We start from the raw sequence: 16,116 nt of genomic DNA, 5'->3' as shown, positions 1-16,116 counted from the left end.
GATCCCTGAAGGTTATTTCATCAGTCCCGAGTCTACCAACAATTACAGTAGTCACTTCCCTCCTGCCATCCATGAAACAATCTCCCAATAGCTTGGTGAGACATAGACTGGTCATAATCAACCTCTCTGAGAGCACCCAAAATATAGACCTATCTCTACCAACATTTCACCATTGGCCCACAGCGAACTAAATCCAATTCATTTCACCCATACTCCTAATTCTTATCATGTTTGATAATCACACAAAACAGAAGCCTCACTACTCATTCTATTCTCCCATAACCTCATACACATAAAGCCTTGTATTTTTACTTCAGGTGTTTTCCTGAGATTCTGTTTGAAACTTGCATTGTCCCTTTCAAAACTGCGTCATACATGACACTGTTTCCCTTGCAGTCCTCTTCTAAGGGGGTATTCATATTCTCCACATACTAGGGCAACCACAGGCAATGTCTGCAAACATTTAGCCCTGTACTTGTACACCTACACTATCAGCTTCTCAATCTCAAAAAAGAAAGTCCTTTCTCTTATGAGGACTCAAGTGATTTATTTACCCTAATGTACCTCACATTGCCATTGTTACACCCTCTAACCATCGAATACTTTGAGACTCTTCAAAATCCAGCTATGATCTTGGGCATCTTAAGTTTTCTATAGATAATTCATCAAACAACCTACTAGTTGCTCACCATTCCTTCAATTCCTCATCTTCATCCCAAGTTACAAACACACGCACATGAGCACATATCTATCTGATGTCACTGTCCAGGGTTATTCCTCATGTGAAAATTTAAATTTCAACCTATTTCTAATTACTACTTCCTGAATTTTTATTTCTTTAATTTCTTTACCTCACTAAACTACCCTATGAGTACTCAGCAAAAAAAAAACAAAAAAACAAAAAAACAAAACTTAATGTATTTACGTCAGCTAGTCACTGAACACAAATTGTTCCAAACTAACACATCTTCCTCCTCAATCTCCTGTATTGCCCACTTTGGAGAATGACAAAAAAATCCATTCAGCTGCCTGTTCAGAATTGTTGGACTCTTCCTACCTCTCCCTCTTCTTTACAATTAAACCTTCAAATGATGGATAATTTTGCCATTCTAATTGTCTTTATTATCTAATGCTGCTATAAGAGAAATACAAGTGAGTGGCTTTAACAAACAGAAATTTATTTTCTCACAGTTTAGGAGGCTAGAAGTCTGAATTCAGAGTGCCAGCTCTAGGGGAAGGCTTTCTCGCTCTGGAGGAAGGTTCCTGTGTCTTTGAGCTTCTGCTCCTAAGTGATTTCATGTGGCTTGGCGTCTCTTTTCCCTCATTCTCCAATCACATGTTCATCATTTTCTTTTAAAGCCTCACCAAAAGCACATTTATTGTCCACATTTCTAGCAACTTCTGTTGCTGGCACCATGGGTATTCTCTAAGATGGTAGAGATTTTCTCCATAGCTCTCCTCACTTTCTTTCTGTGCCCTCACCAGAACTGCCTTAGACATCCATAATTCTATCAACAGTCTCTTCAAAGCAATATAGGCTTTTACTATCAGCCACCTTAAAACTCTTTCAGCCTCTACTCATTATCCAATTCCAAAACTGCTTCCACATTTTAGGTATCTGTTAGCGTAGCACTCCAGCCTTCTGGTACCAAATTGTCTTAGTTATCTTGTGCTGCTATAACAGAAATACCAAAAGTGGATGACTTTAACAAACAGAAATGTATTTTCTCACTGTTTAGGAGGCTAGATATCTTAATTCAGGATGCTGGTTCTATGGGAAGGCTTTCTCTCTGACATCTCTGGAGGAAAGTCCTTGTTTCTTCTGAGCTTCTGTTCCTGGGTCATCTTCACGTGGCTTGACATCTCTCTTCCCCCATCTCTGCTTATCTAATCCGCTCTTTTTAAATCTTGTAAGAGATTGACTCAAAACTCACACTACACTAATCCTGTCTCATTAACATAACAAAGACAACCCATTCTCAAATGGATTATAATCACAGTCATAGAGGTTAGGATTTACAACACATATTTTTGGGCCACAACATTCAATCCATAACACTAATTTTTCCAAATTCATTTTCTTCTATCCATTTCTTTGCAATAATTCATCATTAAGACTGTTGTCTTAGCCCTGTAATTTTTTTTAAATCTTTAATTTCACACTTTTCATCTGTAATCCATATTCCACACTTTACCAGAAAGATTTGCTAAAGTTTGAATCTCATCATCAAGATTCATTCATTCTCAGTCATCCTAAGTAAAATATAAAGCCCTTGATATAAAAGAGTTTCATTTTCTGTCTATGATCTACAGGCCCAACCAGATCAACTGACATTGTAACCAGGCATAGTGATATTAATTTACTTGCCATTCTTGTCTTTTTTAGCACTTATACATAATAATGCTTTATCAACCTTTGACTTACAGGGATGGCAAAGAATACTGAAAATACCATGGACTGCCAAAAGAACGAAAAAAATCTCTCTTGGAAAATGTACAGCCAGAATGCTCCTTAGAAGCAAGTATGGCAAGACTTCATCTCACATACTTTGGACATGTTATCAGGAGGGATCAGTCCCTAGAGAAGGACATCATGCTTGGTAGAGAGTCAGTGAAAAAGAGGAAGACTCTCAACAAGATACACTGACACAGTGGCTGCAACAAAGGGCTCAAGCATAATACTAATTGTGAGAATGGCACAGGACCGGGCAGTGTTTTGTTCTGTTGTATTTGGTGTCACTATGAGTCAGAACTGACTCGATGGCACCTAACAACAACAACAAACTTTATTAAACCCCTTAGGAAGCCCTTCCTCTTCTATATCTATAAAAAAGTCTTTTAGCATAGATCTGTAATATAGCACAAACTAAATTTCTATAATTACTTATCTGTTTATTTCTATTACTAAATGTCTTTGCTATATAATTTTGTAACCCAGAGGCTCACATATTGTCCTAAGAATAATTAATTAAAAATAATCTTCATTGGTGGAGTCCTTGGATGGCACAAATAGTTAAGCACTGGACTAGTAACTGAAAGGTTGGCAGTTCAAACCCACCCAGAGGCAACAGGTAAGTAAGATCTGGTGATCTAATTCTGATAGGTCACAACCTTGAAAATCTTATTAAGTGCAGTTCTACTATGCACATGGGGTTGCCATGAGTTGGAATTGACCCAATGACAACTAACAACAACATGGCTTCATTGAAGGAAAGAAAATTCAGTTTTTCTTTCATGTACACTTGGCTCCTGATATAATTTAAGTGTTTAAAATAGAACTGAATTCATACCTTAGGTAGCCAAAGAACAGTCTAATTCATGCTGATATGATAGATGTGAAGCTAAGTCAACTACAGGGAAAGTTCTACTATCTTCTCTTGTGGTGCCAAACCTGGAAGATTTTAGACGTGATGCATTCCATGTCCTCTCCCACTATAGTCCAATGAGTAAATTATTTAGGAACAATTTAAATGACATAATGGTGACGTTGTCCTATACAAGCAGATTTTACCCTAGATCATAGGTCTTCTAATGCCTCATCCAATCTTCTTTCTACTGTATCATGTAACTATAGACACTTATACATCAGAATAATGTAAAACATATTAACTCAGAGAAGTATATGCTATAGAAACAAAACTTTAGATATTCATATGTTATAGATATTTTCGGTTTGCGGCATTATAAAGACCCAAGATTTTTCTAGAGTACACTGATAAATATAAAATAGAATGCTTAGCATACTTAGAGGGAAATTTGGTATGAGACGAATAAATAATGTGAGAGAACATATGAGTAAGCAGTGTGATGGTTAATTTCATGTCTCAACTTGGACAAGCTATTATTCCCAGTGCTTGGCCAACTACTAAACTACTTGTGTTCCATAATGTAATGAAATGCAGTATAACGGAATAGAATGGAAGTGGAATGGAATGGAATCACCTTCTATAATGTAATCTACTGTAAACAATCAGTTGAAAGGGGCATTTCCTTAGGGTGTGGTCTGCGTTAAGACTGTAAATAGGTATTTTGGCAGAACTCAGTTTCTCTCTTTCTCGACTCTGCACTCTTCTCATCACCTCATCTATGGACCTTGGGATGCAAACCTGCAGAAGTCTCCAGTCTGCCACCTAACCTGCAGATTTTGGACCTGTCAGCCCCACCAAATCCCATGAGCCAGCAAAAGTCTTGAGGCTGTCATCTGACCTACAGATTTTAGACTTTCCAGCCTTCACAATAGCGTGAGCCAATCCATTGAAGTAAGTGCACGCACGCACACACACACACACACACACAAACACACATAAAAGTGGTTCCATTTCACTGAAGAACCCTGACTAAGACACACAGATAAAAGGGAGTCTTCCACTGTAATTAAGATTTCAAATAGATGTGTCAAATGTGGGAAAAGAAAAATTTACATTCAGAAAACATTTTAAATGTTATCTCTGTAAAGCCCTATAAGAATACAAACTAAATTTATAATTTAAAAAGTATCGTTTGAAAAGAAATCAACTTAAAAATTACAGGTTGTTCAGAAGTTGTTAGGGAAAATAATTACATGTAAATATTTCATGTCTGTTAAGACAAAGAGATAGCATGCAAGTTCAGTTCTTTCTACTGTGAGGAAATACATGTTTTTAGTGGCAATTCCAAGTCATTGGTAAAATATAAAGAGAAGTCAGGGAAGAGGACAGCACAGTCCATCCCTTTCTCTTTTGTTAAGCTTTAAGGTCATGGGCAATATTCCTGCTCCCTGGCTATTCCTCTAGTATTGACAATGAAGATGATTTCCACTGCCTCAAAATAAAAGTCTCTGTGGTCACAAGACAAGGCATTCTGAACTATCTGTGCAGATATGCTTACTATGAAACTGTCCAGCCTTCCTTTCTTTCTTATCTGCTGCCTAGAGAAGGCAGCAAAAGTTTCAGTGTGAATATTTCAGCATCAGATTAACTAAGGCAAACGTCAGAGATGAGTACCATTTTCTTCTCACTTGCATCATTTCCAATGACAAATGTTACTTCCTTTTAATCTTTTTCCCTCTCTACATACCTTGTCTTTTCTCTGTATGCTTTAGTATTTTTCTCCTTTTCACTGGTTTTCAGAAATTTGATTATAGTAGTTTTCTTCATGTTTCTTGTGCTTGAAATCGAGATTATTAAATCTGTAAGTTTATAGTTTTTATCAGATTTTTAATATTTCAGTCGTTATTTCTTCAAATATTTTTTCTTTCCCTCTCTCTCTTTACATTTCTTTGGGAATTCTAATTACACATACGCTAGGCTTCTTATTTATTTATTTATTTTTTACCAGAAAACTTACTGATTTTTTTTTTCAATTTTTAAACTTTTTTTCTTCTCTGTTTCATTTTAAATAGTTTGATTTCTGCATTTCAAGTTCACAATTTTTTCTACAATTTCTACTATGTCCTTAATTTAATCTAGCCTATTTTTCATCTCAGATACACTAGCTTGTTTTTTTATTCTTTAGAATATTGATTTTTTTTTCATGTCTACTGTGTCTCTGTTTAACTACTTGAACATGCAGAACACAATTATAGTAAACGTTTTAATGCTCTTGTCTGCTAGACTTTTGGGTGAGTTTTAACTGATTGATTTTCATCCTCATTATGATTCATATTTTCTTCTACTTCTTTTCATGCCTGGAAATCTTTGACTAGATGCCAGACATTGTGAATTTTCTCTTTTTTTGCTCCTAGATATTTTTGTGTATGTGAATTATTCTTGAGGTTTGTTCTGGGAAACAGTTAAGTTACCCAGAATTAGTTTGATCCTTTGGGGTCTTGTTTTTAAGATACCTTAAGTGGAATCCCAGCTGTGTTTAGTCTAGGGTTAGTTATTCCCAAATACTGAGGTAAAACCCTTCTCACAGTACTTTATCCAATCTCATGAAATATGATGTTTTCCATTCTAATGGTAGAAATAAGCACTATTCCCTCTAATCTTCTGAAATGGTTCTTCTCCTAGCCTTAAATAGTTTCCTCAAACAGATACACCAATTATTATTCTGAAGGGGCCTCTCCTCATATTTCTGATGTTTTCTCTCTGTGTAGCACTCGCTTTTCTGACACTGTCCTGTGAAGTCTTGCTGCCTTGGTCTCCTTGAACTCTCACTTTCATCTCTGCAACTCAGGATGTCGGTCAGGCCCCTCCTGATTTCCTCTTCTCTGTATCATTGCTTGGAATATCTTTCAAGGAGAGATCTGGGGCAATCATAGGGTTCATCTCATTTATTTTCCATATCTCAGAAGTCATTTCCCTTCAATGCCTGATACCCTGTGTCTTGAAAAATGTTGTTTCACATATTTTCTGTCATTGTTGTTCTTATTGTTGTTGATGTTTCAGGTGAGAAGGTAAATGAGGCCCTGTTATTCCATCTCATCAGGAAGCAAGAGGTCGATTTCTTCTTTTATCTGGACCTTAATGAATTGACCAGCATTCTTTTCATCTTGACTGCTTTTTCAAATTCTTATTTTTCTAGGCAGATAATGTGGGCATATTCATACCGGCAGTAAAAATATACTGACTGAACTAAAATAACTGCAAAGCAGAATTATAATATATTTATAATACACACAAACACACAATGACATACTTTTTGAGAAAATAATCAAACATAAAGGTTTAAAAATTATCAGTGGTTCAACTAGTGGCAAATGTCTAGGTTCTAATTGCTATAAACTTCTCCATTAAAGTCACATAACAGTATATCAAAGAAAAAGCAACTGAGACAGTAGAAATTATACTTAAATTTTATTATAACTAATAAAAACTGCTCTAAATGAATTTTCAAACAATGTAGATTTTAAAATCAAATCTCAAAGATGTAAAATCAGGATGGTGTTTTATTAATAAATTCAAAAAAATAAATTAAGAAAATAGTTTCCATCCCAAAGCTATCTTCATTTTCTCTGAAGCTCTGATATATGAAGATAGTGGACTGAAAAGATCTCCTGGATATTTAGGAAAAATTAGAATCTACTAAAAAAACAAACAAAACAAAAAAGATATTTTCTTGTTCATACAAAGAGATACTGACATGTGCCTCTTGAAAAGTATGTTGTTGATAGATGCCATACAGTCAGCCCAATTCATGGTGACCCAATGCACAATGGAATAAACACTCAGCAGGCCTGTGCTATCCCTATGATTGGTTGGAGATTGGGCCTTTGTGATATATAGGTTTTTCACTGGCTGATTTTCAGAAGTAGATTGCCAGGCCTTGCTTCCTAGTCTGTCTTAGTCTGAATGCTCCGCTGAAATCTTGTTCAGCAACATAGGAATATGTAAGCCTCCACTGACACATGGTTGGTGGTTATTCATGAGATGCATTGACTGGGGAATCGCCCAGGATCTTCCAAATGAAAGGCAAAAATCTTACCACTGAACCATCATTGCTCCCTTGAAAACTATAAAATAGTTGTATTCTTTTCTTTCCTTATACTAAAACCCTGCCAATTTTTTATTACATTCTTTAAGTTATTCCATCTTGTCTAAGTAAAGACAGAAATGCTCATTTTCATGAGCAAATGGCTGTCAACATTACTAAGCAAAAGGGTGGGAGGACGCTCTAGCAGGACACAGTGTTAAAATCAAGTACTAGAAGGAATCAAACTGAGAGATTTCCTGTGACAATCAGTGATCAAAACTGGATTAAGACTACCTGAAGAATGGGGGAGGTTGAATTTGGAATTGGCACAGGCTGATTCCACTTTTTACTATTATTGAAGAGTCTCAGATAATTTTTAAAAAGCACCATTTCCATGAGAGGATCTTCAATCCAAATGATCTGCCTCATAGGCTTACCATTCAAAACAGCTTTTTCTCCGAGTCCTAAAGTCATAGCAAACCATTCTCTCTGGTCAAGCCTGCCTTTATAGAGCTCTCATAAGCATTTAGATCAATTTTTTTTCTGATCTTGGCCAGAAAAAATCAGCAAAGGTAGTTAACACCAAACCTTTTTAGTCCGAATTTCTGACCATCCTTGACTTGAAAGATTTTCAAAACCATCTCTAATTCTGTTCAGTTTATCTGAATCTACATCAAATATTTCCTTCTTCGTTTGTCTCTAATGCAAAAGAGTAAATTAATTATTATCTGCCCTAAATTTTTTAATATGTAACTTGCAGAGCATTTTATTTAAAAAACCACCATAAAAATACGTAAAGTTATTTTAGACAGCACCAGTAAAAGCAATAAAGTGATATATTTGGTCATTATTTTGAGACTTTAAAATATTGCACATTTTTATGTCCAGAAACTTGATATAACTCTAAACTACTCTGCAGATCAATGTTCTGTGAATTTTAGAGCACGTGGTTAAAAACAATGAAATTCTACTTAACATGTAGTTGCTAGAAGTCGCTTATCTAGATATCAGCAGTTGCTCTTTTGAGGCTTGAAAAGACAAACAAACAAACAGAAACATCTGATGGATATTGCATTCTATGGTAGTCAAATGCTAACTTGACTGAATAAGGAGGCTTTCTTTAATCTTTTAAATATGTTGAAACAGTATTTTAAGTAAGGCTAAAAACAGTTTCATGAAGTGTTCATTAAAAAATTTATAAATGTACCAGAATATTCTCTCTCCATTAGTATTTCTTTTTCTGTAATTAAAAGTTGTAATTACTATTTCATCTCACACTTCTAGTCACATCTTTCTCTCAGAAAGCTCTGGGGTTACGTATACTTTTAAATCCAGCCCTGTGACCCTGCTTCTCTTTCCTTTATGATCTTCTTAGTTTGCCTGAAGCAAATTTCCTCAGAGGAGAGAGTGCCCAGATATTATAAGCATCTTTACAGAAACCATGAAATATTGATAAATTCATCATAAAATAAGTAACATAAGCTTACCCCAGACAAGTTATCATCTTATACTAGTTTTGGTTTAAATAAACAGTAGACTACAAAACACCCAAGCCTAGGATAAATTAGCCAAGAAAAGTGTAAAATTGAATAAAGTCCTTCCTTTATACCATTTTTCACTCTAAAATTGGGGACATGAACCTTATTTTATTTTAGTATTTCATGGAAGCATAATTGGAGAAATGCTTTCCTGAAGAAATCATCCCTTAACATTTTTAAAGTTGGTTTTCATTTGACTGAAGCAGGGCTTCTTGTCTTTCATTCTGAACAAAAGCCTGGTTCTAGTCCCAAAAACCTCTGTAAGATTTTAGTGTGTATAGTCTGTTTATCTGACTATTCTGTATCAACTGTTCTGACCTTCAGAATCATATTTTGTATCATGACACTCTCTTTTGAGCTCCAAAATTAAGTTCTTTTTGCCCCTGTCTAGATTATTTCTTCATATCTTACCTCAATTATAAAGCAAAATGAACTGAATGAACCATAAGTCAGGAAATAATGGTGCCTTTGCTAACTTGGGCTAAGAAGTCCTCTTTGACTGAGCCTTTCTTCTCCAGTGCTGCCATCTTAAAAAGTCTTCCTTAAACATTAAAACACAAGCATAATTTTCACAAAAGGAACAAGAGAACTGCTTCTGCACCTCTAGTAGGAACTTCTTTTTTTCTGTTTCTTTGAGCAGAATTAAAGTTAGCATATTGGCCTATGCTGTATGTACTGTGTCTGGATTTAGATGACAATCATTAAAAGTCCATCTCTACTACTGAAAAACCTGTGATTCTGGGCAGATAAACTACCCTCTCTAAATCTCAGCCTTCTCATCTGTGTAGTCACAGTATCAGAAAGATATATAATTGTGCCAGACTTATAGGGCTGTTTGAATGTTAACTTATACAATATAAATATTCAATGTACTATCTGGCAAATAATAGGTTCTTAATCAATGTCACTTGTTATGATTACGAGAAATATTTATTCATTCAACAATATTTATTGAGTAACTACCTGCTCTATGAAAGGGATAACATGGGGAGCAAAACAGACACACCCTTGCCCTGTTGGGAATTACAGTTATAGACAAGCAATCAAATCAACACAGAAATTAATATCATACAATGTACAAAGAGAAACTGAGAAAGAAGTAGACAGCAGTTACTATAAGAAAATAAAACAGAGGAATATGAATTAGTCTGAGAGATCAAGAAATGTTTCTCTAACAAAGTTACAGAACTTACATCCAAGACTTCTCAATGATGAATAGGAATGAACTTGAAAAAGGGTGTGTTGAGGGAAGAAGGGCAGGTATATAAGGAAATCAAGCAAGTATTTAAGGCCTAGAGTCAGTGAGGAAATATAGAAACAGAATTTGGTTCTAGAAGGCAGAAGGTAAGGAAAAGGATGGTGCATGAAGGGCCTAGATAGCAAAAGGTCAGTCAGATTATTCAGCACCTAGTGGTCTGTGGAGACATTGTTATCAGAGAATTGTGGATATCTCCTGGAAAACAAAAATGGAGACAGAGGGGTTGGGAAAACGGTATCAATTATCATTTTACAATTTGCATTGGCTTCAGTGTGGAGAATTGATTGCAGCAGGCAAAAGCAATTAGGGGGCGATGATACAGACGGTAGTTGCAAAAGTTCACTTCAAACAGGATAGTAGCTTAGATTAGTTGCAACCAATGGAGATGGAAAGAAGTGGAACAAACACAACAGGATCATTTCTGGATAAAAGTGACAGAGCTTGGTGAAGGATATGGCTTAATTATCCAATTAAGTAGTCAACAAATATCATCACAGATTTCTGGCTTGCACAACCTAAATGTATAGAGAACTATTCTGTCATAAAGGAAGAAGGAGGTTGACAAAAGGGAGATTATGAGTTTAATCTTGTACATGTTGAATTTAAGTTGTCTTTTTGCTATCCACCAGAGATGTCCAGCAGAGAGGTGAATATATGGCATGGGAGTTCAAAGGGAGGTCTAAGTTTACAGATGCAAATCTTGAAGTACAGTTTACAGAGAATAACTGAAGCCATGCAATGGAATGACTGCACCATGTAAGAATTCAGAAAACCGAGTATAGGCAGTCAAAAACTTGGCCCTGCTTCTCCCATTTACACCACTACAATCTACAAGAATACAAATATTGTTCTTTGGTATAGAAGTCTACTAAGCATGTGATTTTTGGAGAAAAATATCCACAACAAAATGCATGGTGATCTGAATAGACAGGAAAGTAAACAGTTTCCAACAACTAAGTTTGTGTAGAATGTTGAAAAGAAAATAAAGATTTATACCATAGGTCAGCAGTTTAATGCTGTAAAAGCTAGAACTTTTACTGGTGTAATGGATGAGGCAATAGAATACTAAGATTTGTTTACGTATGGCTCATGCGGCAGGATAATACAAAGGTGGGTACAGGCAGCGAACCTGATTACCACTGTCCTCCTGCTACCTTTCTTTTTCCATCCATCATAGTTGGACCTTTCAGAGATTATGGACAGCCTTCTCCCAAGGTGCCTCTAGCTGCTGTTCTAAAAACAGGTTAACACAGCTGAGATACTCAGATAAATCAATGTTCCTGACTAACATGAGGCCAAGTGAATAAAGTTAAGGAATGGATATCAGAAGAGGGGCCAATCCATGTTTTATATGTGAAGATTAATTTACCATAGAAGTCAGAACTGATAGAACAAAATGCTAAATATCAAATACGACATCATAGTTGGGTGATATATTAGTGACACTTGTAGTCATAATTATCACGCCAGCTTTATATAGTCTATTTACTCTCTGATCATTATAAACACCGTGTAGCTTTCAAACGTGCTATGACAGTGCAACAACAAAAAAAGGTAATTCCATGTTACTGATTATTTTGTGCAAAGTTCTGAACGGTGATAAAGTTTCCATTCAGTATTTTACTTTGGACATGCTGTATCTTCTTTCAAGCAGTGTACCCTATTCTTACCACATATTAAATAATATATATTAATAGTGATTAATTGCCGAGTTTAGTAGTATGGTTTTCAATCAATCATGAGCACAGACTTAATGTTCTACGAAAGTTTACGAACACACATAATCTATCCAATACTATTAGTGTTAAATGATTTGTCTAGTGAGAAATTCAGAGTTATCTAAAGCATTTAAGTATTATTAAGACTTTTAAAATAAAATTAGACCTGATTTGCAATATTTTCTACATGCAAGATCTCATAGGATACCCGGTTTCCAACAACAAAGATGATTTTGGTTGGTATTTGCTTATTTTCAGAATTGTTATCACTTACAACTCTTTGTGAGTAAAAACACTGAAGCACATTCAAAAGTAAGAGACTTGGAGTTTAATCTGACTGCTTTTTTTTTTTTTAACTGAACTACTAATTAGTATTACTTTTTAAATGTTTTGTTCATTATAATCTAAGTCAGTATATTCGAATATTCCAACTTATGTGAAAGTCTCAAGACATTATTCCTGCCAAATACACGTCATTTATTTAAAAATGTATGTTATAAAGCAAACAGTGTTTTTAAAATTTTTCAACATCCTGTATTAATATTCCCAGAATATCAGATATTTCAAGCTGATCTGAAAGCTTTACAAAACTGAAATAAAATACTATCAATTCAATATTTTTCTGAGCTGAGTTACCAAAAAAATCATTTCCAATAAAGTAGTAATTTGTAAAGATTAAACCAATTTTTTTCTTTCAGTTATATAAGGTGAATTGCTACATTTTTATGAATGATTTTTCCAAATTAAAAAAAGGCTTTATATTTACCTAACAAAAAGAGTAAAGCCCAACATACTTTATAAGGAAAAAACAAGGCATAAAATAATAGGCAGCTAATGAATTTCTGGATCCAAATTATAATCATTTTGCTAAAATAATTTATTTAATTAAGTAGTAGATAAACTTATATTAAGTCTCCTATGTGTGTGGGGGGGGAACATTTGACATACTTGAAAATTATAAACTAAACCTCTTCCTCAGTAAAATGATTCTCACATTTTATTGAATGTCTTAAAACTTCATATTAGATTATCTTCTAGGCTCTTAAGATTCAGTGTAAATCCATGTAGCCAGGTGAAAATTTTTAAGGATAATTTTGTTGTGGTTCTAACCTCATTCACATTTGTCAACATAATTAAAGAGCACCTATACATATTATTTTATGTTTTATATACTCTTTTTTTTACTTAGTTCGCTTCATAAAAAGCTGATTCAATCAAACCAATGTTTAAAAAGTTGTTTATTTTTGTAATTTTTTATTGAGAGATCATTAAAATTTATTACCCTATTAATTATCATTTCCTATATTTTTCTGGTATTTCTCCTTCAATAATATATCCTGATATCACATGACTTAAAATGCATTTTTTTTTCATACCCTCCCTATATGCAAAAACTAGTAATGGTGAAGTGCAGAATAATAAGTCCATTCTCTAAACATGCAAAAATCAGAAGGAGAGTTTTTTACGTGAAAAATTTTCTGTAACTCTTCAAAATAGCAAAATCATGCACAAAGAGGTGTAATTTTGGGAGTAAACTAGAAATAAAGGTTGAACTGCCTGCTATGGATACCTAATCCCTATACTGAACCAACAGATCATGGCTGCTGAATGCAAAGAGATTCAACAACAACAAAAAAACGTTGCTGTGGAGTTGATTCTGACTCAGAGCAACCCTAAAGGACATAGTAGAATTGCCCCACAGAGTAGAACTCCATGGGGTTTCCAGGGAGGGCTGATGGATTCTAACTGCTGACCTTTTGGTTAGCAGCCCCAGCGCTTAACCACTGCCCCACCAAGGCTCCAAAGGGACTCAGCAACAGTTTAATTCTGACTTAACCTTAACAAAGCAAAAATGAACATACAGTAGAAGGGCTAGAAGGGAAATCGGGATAGAGAACAGTAGCACTGTATTTCTTGGAAGAGAGAGAGGATTATGCTGCTGACCAGTGGCCTCATTTGTCCCCCTCATTAATCCTGACATATACCAATTCAAGCCAAAGGGATCCTAGGTAATTTGTTAAACCAGTTGCAGGGCCAGGATATGAGATGCATTTTGATGGTTTCTAAAGCAAGGTTCACATCACATCAGATAACTAGAAGACTGATATAATTTAATGACAGAAGATTACCATCATCTTAGAAATATGAGAATCTTATCACCTGAAGTGATACTAAAATGCATGTATGTTCAATTTGTGGTTAGAACTCTGAAAACTTACAAAAAAAAAAGTAGTATGTATGAGCCAATAGAAATTAATGAGTAAACTTTATTGAGACTACAACTTGGGTAATAAAAAAGGGGACTGGCAACTCTTAACCAAATATTCCAACCTGAAAGTTTTAGATTTAGAACCCCTAAGAGTAAACAGGAAAATGAATGAAATTGGGAGATGCCTGAATGCCCCAAGAGGAGTTACGGTACCTGTGTCCACATCCTTCACCTGTTGCCTGGCTGGAGTGGGCTGATTCCAGTTTGAGCTCTTGCAGGACCAGCCCTTTTTCTTGTTGTCCAGAGAAGTCCATGCCTGGCACCACCTCTTCTTCTAGGGACTCCACGTAGAAGAGTGTCCTGGCGGACTGCTGGGGGCCTTGCCCAGGCGCCCCTGGCTGCAGCCTCGTGGCCACTGGCAGCAGGGTGCCATTCAGCGGGTTGAAGGAAGAGGAGGAGGAGGAAGAAGAGGAGGAGGATGACGACGACGAAGAAGAAGAGGAGGAAGACTTCTTCCAGAAAGTGCTTACGCTGCCTCTCTCTTGGTTCTTGAGCAGGCGGCTCTGGCTGGGGCCCCAGTGCTCGAAGCTGCCACTGCCGTCCGGTTCCAGGCAGCCGCCCCCCGCCGGGCCACCGGAAGAAGGCGATGGGTGGCTGAAGAGTTTCCAGCGGAGTCGCAGGATGTGCTTCACATCGAAGTCTTTTCGCCCAGAGCCTGACATGCTTTACTACGCAAGGAAGGCAAAGGGACCGCCGCTTACGCAGGAGGAGACCGGCCAGCAGGTGGGGGCGGCCTGCGGAGCGCGAGGGCAGAGAGGGAGGCGGAATGCTCCTTCTGCACCCCGGGAGACAGACGCGAGGCGCGGCGGGCTGCGCGCCCTGCCAGGCGACGACGCGAGCGCGGACGGCAAAGCTGCGCCGCCGTCAGGTCCTCAGGACCTGGGCGTGGGGAACCGACAGGCCGGGAGCTGAGGCAGCAGGGGGGCGCCGAGGGCTGAGAATCCGCGAGCCCAGCTCCGGGACCCCGTGGTGACAGCGGGGAGGGATGCCCGTGTGGTTTGGGATGTTCGAGGGAGGGAGGTCTGCGCACTCCGAAGCTCGGGAGGCGGCGGCAGCTGGATACACCTCACTGGGATGCACCCGTAGCCGAACCTCAGCCGAAAAGGTGTTGACGCTCCTGTCCTTGCGGCTCAGAGTTCAGTGCCTTGGAGAGCTCAGAGAGAGAAAGAGCCCCAAGTCACGGAGAAGCGCACCCCTCAGCCTTCTCTGTGCACCTGCGCCCCTGTCCCTAGCCTCTCCGAGGATACCCTTATGGCTTGCCGAGTATCTCTGGAAAATCAAATGCTTTCTGCAAGGCAAGTAGGGGCGGTTTTATATAGTCAGTTTGTAAAAGAGAAAAATATATATTCCAGAAAATATAGGGAGGCAAAAGGAAAAGCCCGCCCGTGAAGCTGTCAAGGTCCTCACAGTACAATTTTCTCTCTGCCTCAGCGCCTCCTCCTCCCCTGTAAGTGACGCAGATGTGCACTGGGGCCTATACGGAGAGATGGAGGGAGGGAGGGAAGGCTTCAATCTTCTTTATGCAAGTGAGTCTGCTGCTGTTATTGTCCCCTTGCGTGGGTCCTGTCACCTTTTTCTTCCCTCCTCCTTCCTCACTGCATTAGTGTGTAGCAATAAAAGTAAAGCAAACAGGCATTATGCTTTAGCATTAGTAAACACCAAACATGAATTATGGCAGCGTAAACTTAATAGGCTGCCATTGGTTTGCAGGTTGCAGGTTAATGACTTGAATTATTTAATAAGCCGCATAATTTAACCTTTAGCCTTAGTTTTTCTGTAGTGAGAAGCGGAAGAAACAGGGATATCGGCGTCAAAGTGCTGTGTTGCCACCAGCCTGACACTGACATTGTGATTCTGCCTATTAATGCACCCAGGCAGCGTTTCACCCTGGGGGCCAGAGACGCAGGGTAGAAATGTGAAGATGGGCATCTGAGCACAGGG

General features: G+C 37.4%; 1 protein-coding gene across 2 annotated transcripts in view; it reads right to left on the bottom strand.

The window, feature by feature from the left end:
• The window catches only part of KLHL1 (kelch like family member 1), a 492,649-nt gene extending 477,021 nt beyond the window's left edge, over window positions 1-15,628 (bottom strand). For both annotated transcript variants that reach the window (XM_012554148.1, XM_004371430.2), the window contains exon 1: window positions 14,329-15,628. In XM_012554148.1, the coding sequence (XP_012409602.1) occupies window positions 14,329-14,837 (509 nt within the window). In that variant the 5' untranslated portion in view covers window positions 14,838-15,628. The remainder of the gene's footprint in view (window positions 1-14,328) is intronic.
• Between the last annotated feature and the right edge of the window lie 488 nt (window positions 15,629-16,116).

The sequence above is a fragment of the Trichechus manatus genome, unplaced genomic scaffold (genome assembly GCF_000243295.1).
Source record: "Trichechus manatus latirostris isolate Lorelei unplaced genomic scaffold, TriManLat1.0 scaffold00013, whole genome shotgun sequence".
Lineage (NCBI taxonomy): Eukaryota > Metazoa > Chordata > Mammalia > Sirenia > Trichechidae > Trichechus > Trichechus manatus.
Note: the sequence above shows the minus strand (reverse complement) of the source record. Positions and strands in the feature narration are given on the sequence as shown.